At 32.0% G+C, this 16,922-nt stretch overlaps 2 protein-coding genes across 4 annotated transcripts; one reads left to right on the top strand and one right to left on the bottom strand.

Moving 5' to 3' along the window:
* Positions 1-4,061: 4,061 nt before the first annotated feature.
* Positions 4,062-8,891, top strand: LOC111282148 (uncharacterized). 3 transcript variants are annotated; one of them, XM_089760511.1, is made up of 11 exons: positions 4,062-4,357; positions 5,073-5,200; positions 5,769-6,151; positions 6,421-6,504; positions 6,620-6,871; positions 6,945-7,080; positions 7,171-7,333; positions 7,472-7,600; positions 7,734-7,928; positions 8,345-8,467; positions 8,610-8,891. In XM_089760511.1, the coding sequence occupies exons 3-11, from the start codon at positions 5,863-5,865 to the stop codon at positions 8,745-8,747; spliced, it is 1,509 nt and encodes a 502-aa protein (XP_089616637.1). In that variant the 5' UTR covers positions 4,062-4,357; positions 5,073-5,200; positions 5,769-5,862; the 3' UTR covers positions 8,748-8,891. The 3 variants fall into 3 exon arrangements, with proteins under 3 accessions (XP_089616637.1, XP_022725850.1, XP_089616638.1); XM_022870115.2 differs by having other exon boundaries at positions 6,948-7,080; XM_089760512.1 differs by having other exon boundaries at positions 6,954-7,080.
* A 646-nt stretch (positions 8,892-9,537) lies between these two features.
* Positions 9,538-13,515, bottom strand: LOC111282073 (putative WRKY transcription factor 3). Its single transcript, XM_022869997.2, has 4 exons — positions 12,848-13,515; positions 10,752-11,464; positions 10,504-10,662; positions 9,538-10,195 (listed from the first exon to the last, which is right to left on the bottom strand). The coding sequence occupies exons 1-4, from the start codon at positions 13,307-13,309 to the stop codon at positions 9,913-9,915; spliced, it is 1,617 nt and encodes a 538-aa protein (XP_022725732.2). The 5' UTR covers positions 13,310-13,515; the 3' UTR covers positions 9,538-9,912.
* Positions 13,516-16,922: the final 3,407 nt, after the last annotated feature.

Below are 16,922 nucleotides of genomic sequence, written 5' to 3' on the forward strand. Positions count from 1 at the left end.
AATCGCAAACCCTTTGAATCAAAACAAACAATCTTATAAATAAAATCGTGAAATCTTTTGGATTAACCGAAAATATCTTATGTACACAGTTTAGAGGGCATGAACATGGTAAAAATGAGACTAACAAGCTAGCTAGAATCCTTTAGATCTTTGTATAACTTGGTTATTTTCTGTACTACTTGTTTCCTGACAGTTTTATTCAATGAATTTAACTCAGCTTGAGGAGACAATCTTGTAATGCTAAAAGATATGAATTGAAGGACAGGCAGCAGTATTCAGATTTTGTAGTGCAGATCTCAATAAATTGAAATGAAAATTTTCACCATGTGCAACCCACACTTTGGAATTAAGCCATACGTTTCCAATTCAACACCATAGGAATTTAATGCTTTGCTTTCTTTTTGGTGAAAACTTTTTCCCACGACAGAAAAAACAAAGTTTTCCAGTCTTGGATCTTGAATTATTTGCCAGGTTTGCATGTTAAATGTACACATTTCTCAGCTCCAAAAAAAAAAAAAATTGCAGACTTAATCCAGGCTCCAGGGCCTGAACAATGTCAGTCTGAAACTCCTGAAGTTCAAATGTGCAATAATTGGAGTAAAAATAGATAAAGACTGTATGAACTAATTACGTTAAATTATGTTCGTCCTCGTGAGCTTTCTGAATAGGCAATTTTTAGCCATTTTTTTCCTTTTTCTTTTACTAGTTTTATCAAAATTTGGTAATGGATATCGACAGGCAGAATTGCAAAAGAGTTTCAGTGCTGTTGTAGCTAAGTTTCAAGACAAAATGGTTGAGTAAGTGAGTTTTCAGTGTGTGTTTTGTTTGATTAATCAGCTTTGTGATTACTGGTTTCATACGTTATCCTATTAGATTCATTAGGATCAAGTAGTGGCGTTTGAGATGACCCTCCACTAACACTTTTGCCCTACCCTAAAATATATTTTGATGATCAAGTCTTTGGATTTGGTCTACTTCTTGCCAAACAGATTAATTAAATTGAACAATTTTGATTCTTCCACTGATTCTTTTTGTTTTTTTATGAGATATTCCATGGTTCCCCTGCAACTAGCTACTTCTAGCTAATTTATCTACATTTTTTTTTATATTTGAAATTATCGAAAAAAAAAAAATCAAGGTCTGAAATTCCCATCCCCTCTCATCTATCAAACTTCCTCAAACATATCAAAACAGTTACATAATTGATAGTTTTAGAGAAAAAAACATAATTGTTTGGTGTTCACAAATTATAGTATGAAACAAAGAACACTAAAGTCGTGGTCATGAAATTTTTTACATATAAATATCTTATTAATTCAACTTAATCATAATTCAAAGACTCAATATTTCCCAATATCTAATTCTGTTTACTTGAGAAAAAAGAAAGTTGAGTTCACTTTCAACCATTTGATTCTTTCTTCCACAAGTTGGTGAGATGGAGACAAACTTTGACTTAAACTAAAACCCCTTTACGGCTCAACCACTTCCCCACCGCACTGGTTGGTTCAATCAGGCCACCTTGAAGTACTCCAACAATGGCCATAAATTTTCTTTTTCTTTCCTTTTGGCTCTCAATGATTATGGTGGCACTTCATCAGAGACAAAGTAAACTAATCATTTTACTTGAATATGGTTGCGTGGGCATCCATCTAAAGTTCCAATTTTAGAGGCTTTGCTTTTGTATTCCTATAGAGATATTCTAATTTAATCATTATTTATGTAATCACAGGCTTGGTAAAAGGAGGAGAGAAAGATCATCCTGTTGTCTGTAAATGAATGATCATGCTTTTCGTATGCTCCTAAATTATAAGTGTTAAACTTTTGGAACTTTTGAAGTTCTTTTTTTAAGAAATGGGGAAGGATAACATTTTAACTTTTGGAATTTGTTTGATGGTGTTTTTAGGTGTTAGTAAAAGGGAAGTGGTCTCGTAATTGTTTGAAGGAAAATTTGAATCTGTAACAAGAAAGTACGATTAAAAAGTGTCAAAATTAGTATTTTGGTACGTATTTGGACACTTAAACTAAAAAAGTATTTGAATGTTTAGTAAAAGAATGTTTATAGTAAATACTGAGAAAGCTTCAAGAAAAAATAATACTTAATTTATATTATATTTCAAACTTTTTTTATTTTATATATGAGAGGAAAGGCGATAATATGATTAGGATAATTGATGATTGACAATGAATTTACGTGAAGCTCTACAAGAAGTCACATGGATGATTGTAGGTTGCATTTAATGATTTCAAATAAGTTAAAGGTCAGTTGATCTTATTTTGAAGTAATACCTCAATGAAACGTTAATGGAGGTAGTTGGGCGAACGAGCCTACTTTGTGGCAAGGATTATAGATATCATCTCTCATGTGAGATGATACAACAATGGAGTATTCATTGATTTAGTAATTATGATTTCAAATAAATTAAAGGTCAGTTGATCTTATTTTGAAGTAATATCTCAATGAAATCTTATTTTGAAGTAATATCTCAATGAAATGTTAGTGGAGGTAGTCGGGCAAATGAGCCTACTTTGTGGCAAGGATTATATATATCCTCATGTGCGGTGATATAATAGTCAAGTGATTGATTTAGTAATTATGAGAGTTGTTTTTGTTAATTGAGTAAATAGACAGAACAAAATTTATTATAAAATTAAAAAAATAAAAGGATTTTCAATTATAATAATCTATTATCTTTGATTGAGTAATCAAGTCTTATATTCAATTTCATTATCATTGTTACATTTACATTCGAATACATATTTTTATTATTAACTTTAATATCATAATTTTAATAATTAATTTTACTGTCATCATTTTTAATATCCTTAAAATCCATCTCATTACTTATTTAAACGAACTTTAAAATTATACATGTTTATTTATAAATAGTATAGTTTGTTATAAATGTTACATCATTATTACATAAGAAAAAGAGACCTCACATTAAAATTAGATTGTTTCATTTGGGGGTTATGGTTTCTGTTGGGAGGGGTCATTTTCATGGAGGAGTTGCACACAAAGAAAGCATAATCCTCCCTTTCCCATCTGCCATGATGGAGACATTTTGTGCTTCTATTTTTTTAACTTAATCATACAATAAATAACAATTTGATTGGAATATTAGGTTTTAATGCTCCCAAATCTCATATTATAACATAACAAAAACATAATTTAATTAGTCTTCATTGTAGCTTTTGGATACTTAAAATTGCATTAAATTTGAGAATTTGGTTCAAGTAAATGTTTTTTCTTATTCAAAATGAATGCATTTTCTTTAATTTTATATTAGATTTTGTTTAACTCCATACTACTAATTTCTTAATTTATTTGTTTGATCTATTCATTAATTTTTATATTGGATGTAGCAATTTAAGATAAATTGTTTATCATTTGATTGTAATTATAAATTTTAATTTTTATGTAAATATTGATTAATGAATATTTATAAACTTTGATCAAAATTAATTAAATTTTTTATTTAATATGTTATTTTTATCAAATTAAAAAAATGTATATCAACAATGTAATTTTTTTATAAATATAATTTTTAAGGTATTAATATACACTTAAATATGGACAAAATTTACATAAAGTTTTATGAGCGAAATTTGTGAATTTTTTTATCAAAAATAATTTAATAAAAATTTTAATAAAAAACTTAAATCGATAAATTACAAAAATTCAATGTAAAAATTAATAATATATAAAAAATTATTTAAAATGATATTTATAATTCAAATTTAATTAATATTTATTTAATGATAAATTTTTTTAATATTATAATATCTATGTAAATATATATATATATAAAATTATTAAAATTTAGTTAAATTTTATTAATTTATGTAACGAAATATTTTAATTTATTAATTTATATTTTTATTTAATCATTCCCGACAAAAATTTTCACCAACCTGGTTAAAATTTTTCCTCAATATCCCTATCTTTCCTTAGTATTAGCCATAACTGTGCCACGTGGGATAAGACAAAACTGGTAATGCCCGCGAAATCTCAGGAGACAAAACAAAATGCTAAAAATAGGTAAAACAGACGGTAATTGAAAGAAGAAAAAAAGAAAGAAAAACAGAGAGAAAGAAGGAGATTTAAAAGGAGACTTTTGCAAACTAAGGATCCGCTTATAACGGAGACTCTCTCACAAATTCTTGTTCTCTATTTTTTTTCCTTTTTTTTCTCTGTTTCTCTCGTTTTTTTCAGCTCTGTTTGGGTCTCGGATAGAAATTGAAAAACAGAGACAGACACAGGGACAGAGACAGAGAGAGGGAAAGGATTCAAAGTTCCGAAGTGAAGGAACAGCTGTTCCTCGTCCATGCCGGGATTTTAACCTTTCTCTCTCCTCAGGTTCCTCTTTCAACGTTTCTCTTTCTTTGTTTTCCTTTCAAAATTCAAACATGATCGTTTTCATTAATATTTCATGCTTCAATGGAGCTTATCTTTTTCGTTTAAAGTTTCCTCTTTTTTACTTATTCTGTTGTGTTTTACAATTTTTATCATCGTTTCATCTTCGACATTTGAATGTATTCTTGTTTCATGATGACATTACGGATCTGGCGAATCATGTTAGTGTATTTAAGTAGCGTAAAATATTAAAATTCATGTATTTGTATCATATTTTAGTATATGTTGATATAAAAATATGAAATATATATTTTTTTGTTAACTTATATATAATTTTTTTTTCATATCATATTGGTATCGTGTTTTAAATTACTGAATCTTTACCTAGTTTTCTTAGTCAAAATTGAATCTTTTTCTAGTAATTTTGCAAATATCTTATATTTTACATTCATACTAATATTTGATATGTACTTATGGATCTCTTTGTGTTCAATGATCTAATTATGTGATAGAGGGTGGGGGGACTCTTGCATTTTTTTTTAATTTTTAATTTTCAAGTTAGTTTGTTTTGAATTTCAATATATTTTTAGACAAAATCATTTGTTCTTAGCCAGCAGTTTTTATCATAGGATTTAAATTTTTTATGTAGTTATGATAAAACCATTCTGGTTTTTTTAGTATTATTTTAATATTTTTTATACTCATTATTGTTTTTCAGGTAGGACAGTGTTCATTTTGTCAAGCTTCTTAAGCTCTTCAATGCCATATCTTTCCCTGGATAAGATTTTGCTTGAATAATGGAGCACCAAAGGCCTATTGTCTCCTTTCGAATGACTTAAATTGAAGGTATATGCACTTAGCTCACAAAGGAGCAAATTCTTAGTAAATAGTGGTAGGATTAAATCCTTTTTTCTCATAAAGCGATAATAAAACAAGTGCAAAGAAAAGTTGAAAATGTTTCTGCGTATTTGCTTTGCGTAGGAGGAATAATCAACGTCATAGTAGTAATTACGCTCCGCAGAATTTAACAAATAGATAGTGATTTGCCATTGTGTTAGTAAAGTTCATTGATTTTATATAATTTTGTGCATTTCCTTCTCATGCAATGGATTGCAAGGTTGTTAGCGGCTGATGAATTTATCAGCTTTAAGAAATATGTGTAGGTTGTAGAAGTAGACATGCATTTTACACACGTACAGGTGAGGGAAAATGCATTTCTAGAAGATTGAATTCCCTCCTTTTGGTCACTATAATTGATGTCAAAATGAAAACAGTTGTCTGCTGCATTGGTGCATGGTTAATTGATATTAAGGTCCTCATGTTCGAAATTTGTACTGGACATCTCCGCCTTTTGATGTTTTATTTCTATATTTGCTTGAATTTTTTTTTTCATTTTTCTTGGATTGTTTGACAGGTCAGTGGTTTCCCTGGAGCTTATCTGCTTTTGTGCCTGCTTCTTCTAAGGTTGGCTTCACTAGTAGCAGTCTTTATAAAGGATCATCGACATAATGGGTGGCTGCGTCTCTGTCCACAGTGAACCGGCAGAACCTAAACCACACAAAAGACACTCTGGCAGATTTCATAAGCGCCATGGAAAGGTTGCCACTTCCATTCCTGATGTACGTATGAAAAGGCTGAGTGATGCTGGGAGTCATATCACAGATTTTGCTGTTAGTGAGTATGTTCATCTTGACTTTGAGAATGGTGCTTCAACCACCTGCAAGCGCTCTGAGGTGTCTAATATGACATTTCATCTAACCCAGCTGCAATGGAACCACAGTCAAATTGATGCCAATGGTCTCTTCTCTATCCATTTCTCTCTTTTACAAAATTTCCAATAATCGTACCCCGGGATAACATGATTCCCTTATTTGGTCATTCGTAGAGCCGACCCCAGAGTATGGGATATATGGCTTAGCATGTCGTTGTTGTATGCCCCGAGATAGTTTTAGTTATAAATCCGTCCATCCTTACGCACATACGTATGTATGGGGGAAAGTGATATGGGGTTGAAGCAACTGTCTTTTTGAACAATTGACAACTGTAAAAAGGAAATTATTTTGCAGGAAGATGCCAAGAGGAAGTATGGTTCGATTCTGTTAGCATTATAGAGTCTGAGTCAGATGATGATGCCGGTAGTGTTTACGGAGGTAATGCACTTGCATCTCATTGCAACCGAGTGATCATTTCTTTCAACTATGATTTTTGAGGTTTGATTGGTCACAAAAGCTTTACACTTTTTTTTTCTTTGTCTGTTGCCTCCAGATGCATTTCCTTCAGTAGGTAATGCAATTGGGAATATTTCTAATGCGCAAGTGCTTCAGTATGAAAGTGCATCATGCTTTGTGGATAATAGGTCTAAGTATGAAAGATTTTATGAAAGTTACAGCTTTAAGGGCCTGAAAGATGGCACAGTTGATTTGGGAGAGAAAACCCAAGAGAGCAGAAAGAAATCCACAGTTATCATGCTTTCTGTGAAGAGGAAATCCTTTGAAGGGGATGAAATCACAGAATTTTGTAAGTAAAACCTATAATTCATTGTATAAAACTGCATACGTTTTAGTTTTGATTAGAACTAACAAGTTAATAGCAGGTGCAGCTGAGAGGTACTTGTATCGTCCCAGAGCAGGACTTCTAATTCGTTGCTCAGGAGAGAAACCAACTCCAGGAAGCTGGTCAGAGATTTCTCCTTCACTTTTCAAGCTCCGTGGAGACAATTATTTTAGGCAAGCCATTTAGTTGCTGTTGATCGTTCCACATTCCACAATATATCTTATTGTTCATATGTAGAACTGAAGTTGAACCATATCTTGCAGAGATAAACAGAAGCTCCCTGCTCCAGACTGTAGCTCATACGTACCAATCGGGGTTGATTTATTTGTCTGCCCAAGGAAAGTGAATCACATTGCTCAACACCTTGAACTCCCACATGTAAAACCACATGAAAAAGTACCTGCACTTCTGATTGTTAATATACAGGTTATCTTTTCTCTCTTTGTCTCATGTTCGTGCATATCTTACACACCTTAACAATTCTCTTGATTTTAATTTGCTTACATGTTGGTTACTGTATCTTTTTCTCTGCCTTTTGTAAGTTGTTTGGTAGTCTTCTTGCAGGTGCCTACTTATCCTGCCTCCATGTTTCTTGGTGATGCCAATGGGGAAGGCTTGAGTCTTGTCTTATATTTTAAGGTGTCAGATACTTTTGACAAAGATATATCCCCTCACTTCCAGGACACCATAAAGGTATTTCCTTTCGAATTTTCTCAAACAACTTTACCGAGTCAAATGGCATATGTCATAATATTGGTTATTCATCTTCTTTCCACCTTGAAAAACATGTTAGTTGATGGTCATGGATGGTTGTACTCTGTTACAGAAATTTGTTGAGGATGAAATGGAAAAGGTTAAAGGGTTTACAAAAGAGTCCACTGTTCCTTTCAGAGAAAGGCTAAAAATTATGGCTGGTGTGGTTAACCCGGACGACCTCCAGTTAGGTTCCACTGAAAGGAAGCTTATTCAAGCTTATAACGATAAGCCGGTGCTTTCTCGCCCTCAACACAATTTTTACAAGGTAAACAATAACTTTTCTATTGCTGTTTTAGCTGCGTAGCGTGTTCTTAAAAATTCTACTTTAGACCCGGAGCATAGCTCAGTTAGTTCATGCAGCTTTGCATCTAGCAGGTTTGGAGTCAGATTTTCTTTATTAAAAAAAAAAAATAATCTTCAAAATATAGGACAGTTTTTGTAGGAATTCAATTCCCTAGAGTCCAATGATATACACTCTAGACTAATATCATGATCAAATTTAACAAGTTCTAGCCATGTGTGGGCGGTGGTGGCAGTTCTAAGAGGGCATGATCACAGGGCTTTGTAATGCTCTAGGACAGACGGATACCACACCTGCCATTCTCTGATTTAGAAAATTGAATATAGAACCATTTTTCAACATCTGATTGATTAAAGTTGCCTGTGTTGTTTTTCATCCAGGGACCAAATTACTTTGAGATTGACTTGGATATACACCGCTTTAGTTACATCTCCAGGAAAGGACTTGAATCATTTCTAGAGCGTATGAAGAATGGAATAGTTAATCTGGGTTTGACTATTCAGGTAAGTTCTTGCCACTTTCTGTAATTTTAAGCAACCAGGATTTCAATAGGAGGAAATTAATTAAAGAAAAAGGTGAAGCAATTCATGCCATTATATTTTGTATGCTGCTAAGCACCCTGTTTCTGATTGAAAATGTTGGCAGGCACAAAAACCAGAAGAACTGCCCGAGCAAGCCTTGTGCTGTTTGCGGTTGAACAAGATTGATTTTGTAAATCGTGGCCAAATTCCTACCATTGTAACCGTCAAGGATGAATTATTTGAACAGACACCAGGAGAATGATGCATCTAAATCCAACAGTTCAAGGCAGAATTTTATGAAAATAAAAGAAATTTTTTGTTGAAAAATATGTGAAGTTCATTTTTGAATCCATAAGTGAAAATTGTTGGTAAATTCTAACTATTATCTAAGACATCTTTACGAGTATTCTTTGCATTCATTTATTTTGTTACTGCTGCCATTGTAGTTTCTATATCTACAACACCAGCAGTTACCAGAATATTGACACCAGATCTTTGTTGTAAGGTGCCTATTTTGGTTCAGTCAATTAGACCTAGCAATCTTAAATATGCACAGTGACTCGACACAAACATGATATAAAAATAAAACATGAAAATAACATGATTTAAAACATGATATAAAAATAAAACATGAAAATAACATGGTTTAAAATTTTAATAATTATTATATATAAATTTAATAATATTAAAATAATATATTTTATATTTTCGTATTGATATAAATTATAACATATAATTTTCATATAAAATAAGATATAAATACATAAATTTTAATATTTTACACGATATAAATACACAAATCAATCATATATTTACATTCAATGGGGACAATTTTCTGTTCACGAGAGTTTACTGCGAGATTTGCCCATTTTTCTTTTCAACCATATCATACATGGCTAAAGTTCACTTTCCTCCAAATGTAGACTCTGTCACAGTGGCATAAATCTAAATATTGCACTAAAACAAGGATTAACATCACAAAACAACATAAAGTAGGCTGCACCTTGGGAAATCTGACAGACCAATTAACCAAAATTTTGGCACAGGAGATATATCATAAAGATTTTTGAGATCCATACATTATCGGCCAACGATCATATGAAACAACATTAATTCAGTATTTCCATGTACAAAAGAATGCATGGAATAACATAATTAAAATACAATATGCCAACTAAACTAGTTTACATACAACATTGCCTCCTAATTCAATCCAAGTGAGTTTGTTCCAAACTGACTTCTTTCTTATGTTTGTTTTTTCTTTTGTATATCATATCAGTTGGGTTGATGGCCTCCATTAAAACATCAGCCTTGAGTGTGAAATACAAACTTAGGCAAATAAAACAGAATTTGACTGATACATGGTAAATTTCCATGCTGTAGTGTACTCGTGATTCTTCCCCTTCCATAGCTGCAACTCGAAGAAATTATGTTATCTGCTCTTCTTTTAACTGTAAACGTGCTACAGGCTGTTGACTATTGCTCCCAAAATCTGCCCTGTTATTTATAGCATGCTTCACAGTTTCTATATTCTGCGTTCTTACTTGTAATGCATTAGTGTTGGCTGTGTTGTGGCTGCTAGTTCTGGCAGCTGGTACGTCATGATTATGTTTTCCCTCGTATGTTGTTATAACAGCCTTGGGATCTGCTGAAGCCCTCTCAACATGCTTACGGACATTGCATCCTGGGGTTGTACATTTATAGTAGCTTCTGTGGAACCAAAAAGATGTATCAGGAATAATACAAATAATCAAGAGAACAAAAAATATACTCATCTTTAGGAATGGAAAACAGGCATGTTGTAAAATGGATATGATTTATAAACACATTCATACCAAAAGAACAGAACAGTTGACAGGTTCTGGCAAAAACATTCAACATACAGCGTCTCCGTTGTCTATGATTGAAAAAGGTTAAGACACAATTGCTTAAAAAAAGTTCAAATTCTTTTTAAGAACTAACACCAGGGTTACAGGCAGTAGATAGTAATTTCTATTTTGCACAACCAGAGGCATTACCTTGGATAAGGATTGCCTTTGACAACTTTCTGTCCATACTTGCGCCACCTATAGCCATCATCCAAGAGATCAACTTCGCTTGTTGTCTGCACAATAATTCTAGGTTCTGTAACAGTCCTATGTGAAGAAGCTGGCTCTGAAACCCTAATTTCTGTACTTCTGCGTATAAAGAAAGAAATTTTGTTGAAGAGAGAGCTCATAACTGATTCAATGGAGCATATAATAGGAATATAGAAATTTTTTCATACTGTCTTTTGGGCTCAGGTTCATCTTCATCTTTTTCATCTGCACCAGTTTCATTGTCACCTGCTTCCTCACTGTCACTCGTCCCGGAAAGATGTTCAGCTGTAGCTTGGCTAGATTCCCGGTCCCTCTTAGACGTTGAATAACCAGATGTCCGTTCTTTAATTATGTTCAAGTTGCCACTCTGAAGTTGGGAAGCTGATTCAGAATTTACTTGATTATTTGGATTTCCATCTAAGCTTCCACTATCTTTTGCACGTTTATTCGACTGAGGAGGTTGATGGTTGTGCTGTCCTTTGTAGATGATTTCAGTGACTTGGCCATCCAGTGATCTCTCAACCTTCTTCTTGACGGGACAACCAGGATGCGTGCACTTATAATAACTTCTAGGAAATTCACAGCCTTTTACCTGTTTCTGCCCATACTTTCGCCAGTTGTAGCCATCATTGGCAGGCTTATCAACTATAAATGAAACAGGTTGGGATCTCTGATCGGATTGAGATACATCTGATGGTTTCTTCATAGCAACACTGGAGTCTTGCAATGTGGTTAGCATCTGCTGGTTTGTGGTCGTACTGGCAGTAAAAGATGAAACCTGTGCCAAAGATGCAGCAGGTGCTGATGAACATTCAGCCTGGGTTTGCATATGTGAATGGGCTTGTGCAGCCTGGGCAGTGACCTGAGCTAGGGCCTGCTGGTGTGTCATTCCAAAAGGTCCCTATCCATTTCATAAATAGCTGAAATTGGTTAATGATTTATGAATTCTAAATAATTATAAACAAAGGGCAAAGTAATAAATTTTCTCTTAATTTTTTATCTTCTTTAGTCTTCACAACGAGAAATTAGGGAGTGAATCAGAGGCTCTACCAGTTGCACAACTAAAAGCTATCAAATATTTTTACAGTGTAGGTAGGACGAGTTCAATCAATTGATGGCAGGACAACTAAATCACCCACTTGAAAAATAACCATTCACCAACCATATTTATAAAAGACATTTATGTGTATTTTTTTTATATGCAAACACTTGGAAGTTAAAATGGATCAACATTCACATGATGAGATACAGTGTAGACTATGACTGCTAAGCCCTTCTATGCTTGTACTTGCTCTACTACTTTCACAGGCACTATGCAATATACAACAAACACATGGAAATAAAGGATGAATTCAAAGAGCATAGATAGTATATTCCTTCAAAATAACATGTTAAATAACAACCAGGAGAACATTTAAAGCAAATAAAATCTTGTCATCCATAATATGGGCATTAATGAAGGTTGGGGTAGAATTGCTATAACCTCATCATACTTTTTTAGATTATATTGGAAAACAAGCTTCTAATCTTGCAATAAATTGAAATTCAATCAAGATATATTCAACAAAATGAGCATGGAGATCAAAGCTTTCTACTTTAAGCCTATTATTGCAATGTGGCAATCAATCAAACCTTTGACTTCAAAACCATTGCAGATTTTAAATTAAGCATACACATATCAAATCCTCAGTTATTAAAGATAATTCCCAAAATACATGATGTTCCCACAAATAAGAACACACTGTCTTAGTCTAAAGCCATATCATTCTCTCCTTTCCTTCTTCAAACCATCCCCGGAATCGTTGATGTCTGTCTCCTCGCTCATACAAAGACTTACAAATCAACATACTCCAAATAGAAAGCCTAGCATATTTGCATATCCCTTTTGCCCAGCACATTCTTAAAAAGTTGTTCCTTTTAAATTAACATTAATCAAATGGGTTTCGAGTAGCAAGATCGAAAAAAGAATCCGATTCACTCCACAAGCAAAGTAGATTCCAAATCCTGATTTCACAACCTTCTTCTTTTGCTTTATAGCCAACACTGCCATAAGAAAAACAACAACAATAATAAAAGCTATTCCCATTTGCCTGGAATTAACAAACTCTGGTTTTCCTTCTTAAAAGCACCAATTCTAGAATACACCAATTATTCTTCCTCTCAAACAAACCAATCATAAAAAAAAAAGGGAATCAAATTTAACAATAAATTAACATGTCAATATTAAATGTTAAATACCACCTAAAAATCCTTCCTTTTTTAACAAATTATACTTAAAAAGTACCTGGGCACCAGGAGAAAACACACTAAACCCTGGAGACTCCAACAAGTTCGGCGGGCTCAACCCTTGTGGCACCGTAAACATAGGCTGCGGTTGCGCTATCACCAAACCAGCCGGCTTATTCTGCCTGAACCGCAACCCTGTGTTAGCTCCAATTTCAGCGCCGCTGACATCAGCCTGCTCTTCTGTCGTAGTAGGAGGAAAGTTCGGTCTTTGGATGGCTGCTGCAGTTGCCGGCGAGGCCATGGCACCAGCAAGTAGCTGAGAAAAGGACCTAAACTCGTCGGTGTCAGAGAAGAAGTTGGCAACAAGCGTCATGGGACCTGGGCTAAAGCCCATCAAGCCTGGTCCACCGTTGAATAAGGCCTCCGTGAAAGGCCGTGGTGGGGGAGTAATCGTCGGCCGTTGAGACATCACCGTTTTCGACGGTTTAGATGATGGCTTTTGCTCTTGGCTCTCAGCCATTAAAACATCAAACTAAAACCAAAAAAAAAAAAACCTGCCTTTTGCTTCTCTGGGTTCTGTATTTCTAAGCTTCCATTTTGCTTTTTGTCTTTGGTTTGCGGATCTGAAACGAGTTCAGTGAAAAAAGTCCACGCCGCAGATACGTAAAAGCGCTTGCTTTCTTTTTCGGTTTTCAATTTTCTTTTTTCTTTTTTTTTTTGTCTTTCTTTCTTATGGGACTGTCTAAATTTTTTTAATGATGTCCGATAGCGCCATCGGATTGGCCGATTAGTCCACATGAATTTCCATTTATATCCCCAACGACTTTTGAAATCACGATTGCGCCACTCAGTTGACATTAAATGGGCACAGATTTTACCGCGGTAAATAAGGGTTTATCTGTCATTTTAGTTTGACAATTGGAAAGCTTAAAAAGAGCGGGTGAATTTGTTGTCGGTAGTTTTTAGTTGTTGAGGCAGTAATTGGGTAATTTTTGTTTAGGGTCTTTTTTATACAATTTTTTAATCCCAGCTAAAGTTTGCAAGTGAGGTTTAGAAGCAGACAGGATGATATTATAATAAGATATAAATATAATATAAATAAAATAGATATAATTGATATAATTTAAAATTTTAGTAATAATTATATATATTTAATAAAATAAAAAATATATATTTTATATTTTTATATTAATATAAATAATGATATATAATTTTTATATAAATTACGGTATAAATATATAAATTTTAATATTTTATATAATATAAATGCATAATTCATTAAATTTAATTAAAATTTACGAAGATCATGATTGGAGCATGAAGAACTGTATCATTAACCACAAAATTTTTATACATGGAGAGGAAGATGAGAGTAATTAGAATTGCTAGATTAAAAAAATAATTATTTTATAAATTTATTAAATCAAATGTAAATAAAATATGTTTGAATTAATTGGTTATAAAAATTTTCTTACTTCTTACCTTTGTTGCAACTTATTTTCATATTGCAAATTCAAACATTGGATCACATGTAAGACTTTTGAGAACTTTTTGGGTGACTATTAATGAAAGCAATTGTACAAATTAACCACTATTATAAAGATTTAGGTGCATTTAAATGAATGATGAGATTGATTATAATATAATTAAAAATATTAATAAAAATAATTATAATTATAATTAAAAAATATAATAAAAAATTTATATTAATTTAATTAATAATACGATAAACTTAATCATATCATATAAAAAATATGGTCAAATCCGAACGAAAATCTAATCAATTTTGGATGGTGAGATTTAGGTCATGTCATAGAATTTTTTTTTTTACAAAAAAAAATAGTATTCAAATCATGATTAGAAGTTATAAAAGCTACAAAATCAAATTTAGTAGTTTTGAATTGAAATTTTAAAATTGAAAGTGAAAGATTTATAAGATAAAATAAAATAATATTTCATCACATAATTCACAACTTAATAATCTCCAATTATACAAATAAAACAGAAGGCATGTATCATGCTTCTATTTGTTGGTCAGTTTCAGGAAACAAGCAACTAGCCAATTTTTGGTCCCTTTTTAGAAAATTTTTCCAGGCAAAGAAAATCCTTAAGATTGGGTAATGGCTGTCTATTTGGTAATAAGTTACAATTGTAAAACTATGAAATAAGGGTGATAATGTTTTAAATCAAATTATATTTTATTTCATTTTTTTTGGAGAGTTTGTAATATTCTAAATTTTAAAAATTTGATTTGAATTTAAATTAATTATTTTTTAAAACCAATTCAATACGAATTTAATTTTATTGGTTTAATTCATTCGGTTTTTAAATTTTAAATTTTAAATTTTTTATATATTTAAATAAAATTATGTATAAAATAAATATTTTTATTTTATAAATTTTAAAATTATATATAAATTAATAAAAAGATATAAATTTATTTCATTGAATTTTTTTAAAATTTTTAAATTTTGATTTAAAATTTTATTTAAATTTACTATATATATTTAATATCTAAATTTAATTTAATTTGAATGAAAAAATCAATTAAAATCAAATCAAATGATATAATTTTAAATAGATTTTTTATTTTTTAATTTATTTTCTCACTCCTGCTGGGAAAGCAAGAAAACGTGAAGTTAACCCCAATAAAGGAAGGCATTTGAAAGAGGAGACTCGGGAGAGATCCGCCATTGCCACTGGCAACCCCACCAGGCAGGCACCAGCAAAGTCCAAGAGGCAATCACGTGGCAAGCCCATGCCAATGCAAAGGACAAGAAACGTGGGGTGGGGAAAGGGTTTCGTGTACCATTTTGGATGACTTATTGGGTGTTTGTGTCTAAAGCTCTAAGCTGGCAAAAATGGCAGTAGCCATTATTATATTATTATCACTATCATTATCATTATCATTTCTGCTGCCCCAACTTTGGGAAAGGGTTTGTGCGGTGCACGTAGGGCCATAGACCCGCCCACACGTCTTTGAGAAACTTTTTCAAGTACAATTGGCCACTATTTGTATTTCTTTTCTTTTGTTTTTGTTTTTGTCGGTTGGTGAGCCCCTGGTCAAGGGACTAAGAGAGGCCACCCCATCATTTTGTGTCCCATAGATTTTTACAATGTCCATTGCATTTTGTGCACGCAAATGCTAGAAGAGGGAGCTTTGGGTTGGGAGGAAGAAGGAAGTTGTATTTGAAACAAACGAGTGATCACCAAGGGGTTGGCACAAGTGATAAAAGGAGTGAAGTCTTGGTATATAAGTATCCGAATTCAAATTTTTTTGTAATTTTTCATATGTAAATAATTTATAAATTCAAATAATTCGTAAATTTTAGTTATATTGATGATTTGTTCTAAGCTTAAAAATAAAGTAATTACTCTTTTCTCTTAAATTTTTTCTCACCAAAATAAATAAATAAGGTAAAAGGGTTCACATACACACTACTTGATCTCACTTTGAGCTAAGCAAAATATGTTATCTTATCACAAATTGAATTGCATGTATATATATTATTGCATTAATATAGAATATTGGAACAAAATTTTAATTGTGCATTTGTTTGGGGAAATGGTGTGGAAGCAAAGAAGTAAAAGAAGATGAAGACAAATATTTTCATAGTTATTTTTGACAAGGTGGAGATAAAGTAAAGAAGTCTAATTGGCCATTGCCCATTGCTCATATAATATTGTACTACATACTTAAAAGTTCAAGCCATAGGAAAGAATTTAAAATTTAATTGGTTCATATAATTAATTTAAAAAAATAATATTTAATATATTTAAAATTTAAATTTAAGTACTTGTAATATTTTTTATTCTCAAATTATGATTTTTTTTATAAAAAAATACAATAATAAATATCTCAATCTAAACCTATTAAGTACTTATATTAACTTTATTTTATCAATTATTTAGGGGAAAAAAAAACTAATCTTGTAGATGTCAAATGTGAACATTTTCCTTAGAAACTACTAAGGGGTGATTGACCATTTTGCCATTTGGAGCTAACATTGGGCTTGAATTAATATCATGGTAAATAAATTCAAAATACAATTATTATTTATACCCATTCAAATATAATAATATCCCATAAAAGAACTAACACTTTATGGTTTATGAAATAACATTATTACAAT

Source organism: Durio zibethinus, chromosome 5, assembly GCF_047325235.1.
Source record: "Durio zibethinus cultivar Kanyao isolate XHJ-2024 chromosome 5, ASM4732523v1, whole genome shotgun sequence".
NCBI lineage: Eukaryota > Viridiplantae > Streptophyta > Magnoliopsida > Malvales > Malvaceae > Durio > Durio zibethinus.

Coding starts and splice junctions, on each gene's coding strand:
- LOC111282148 (XM_089760511.1), top strand. CDS start 5,863: ATGGGTGGCTGCGTCTCTGTCCACAGTGAACCGGCAGAACCTAAACCA. Junction 6,505..6,619: donor TGCCGGTAGTGTTTACGGAG/GTAATGCACTTG, acceptor TGTTGCCTCCAG/ATGCATTTCCTTCAGTAGGT. Junction 7,929..8,344: donor CTCAACACAATTTTTACAAG/GTAAACAATAAC, acceptor TTTTTCATCCAG/GGACCAAATTACTTTGAGAT.
- LOC111282073 (XM_022869997.2), bottom strand. CDS start 13,309: ATGGCTGAGAGCCAAGAGCAAAAGCCATCATCTAAACCGTCGAAAACG. Junction 10,663..10,751: donor GAACCTGAGCCCAAAAGACA/GTATGAAAAAAT, acceptor CTTTATACGCAG/AAGTACAGAAATTAGGGTTT. Junction 10,196..10,503: donor AAAGGCAATCCTTATCCAAG/GTAATGCCTCTG, acceptor TTGGTTCCACAG/AAGCTACTATAAATGTACAA.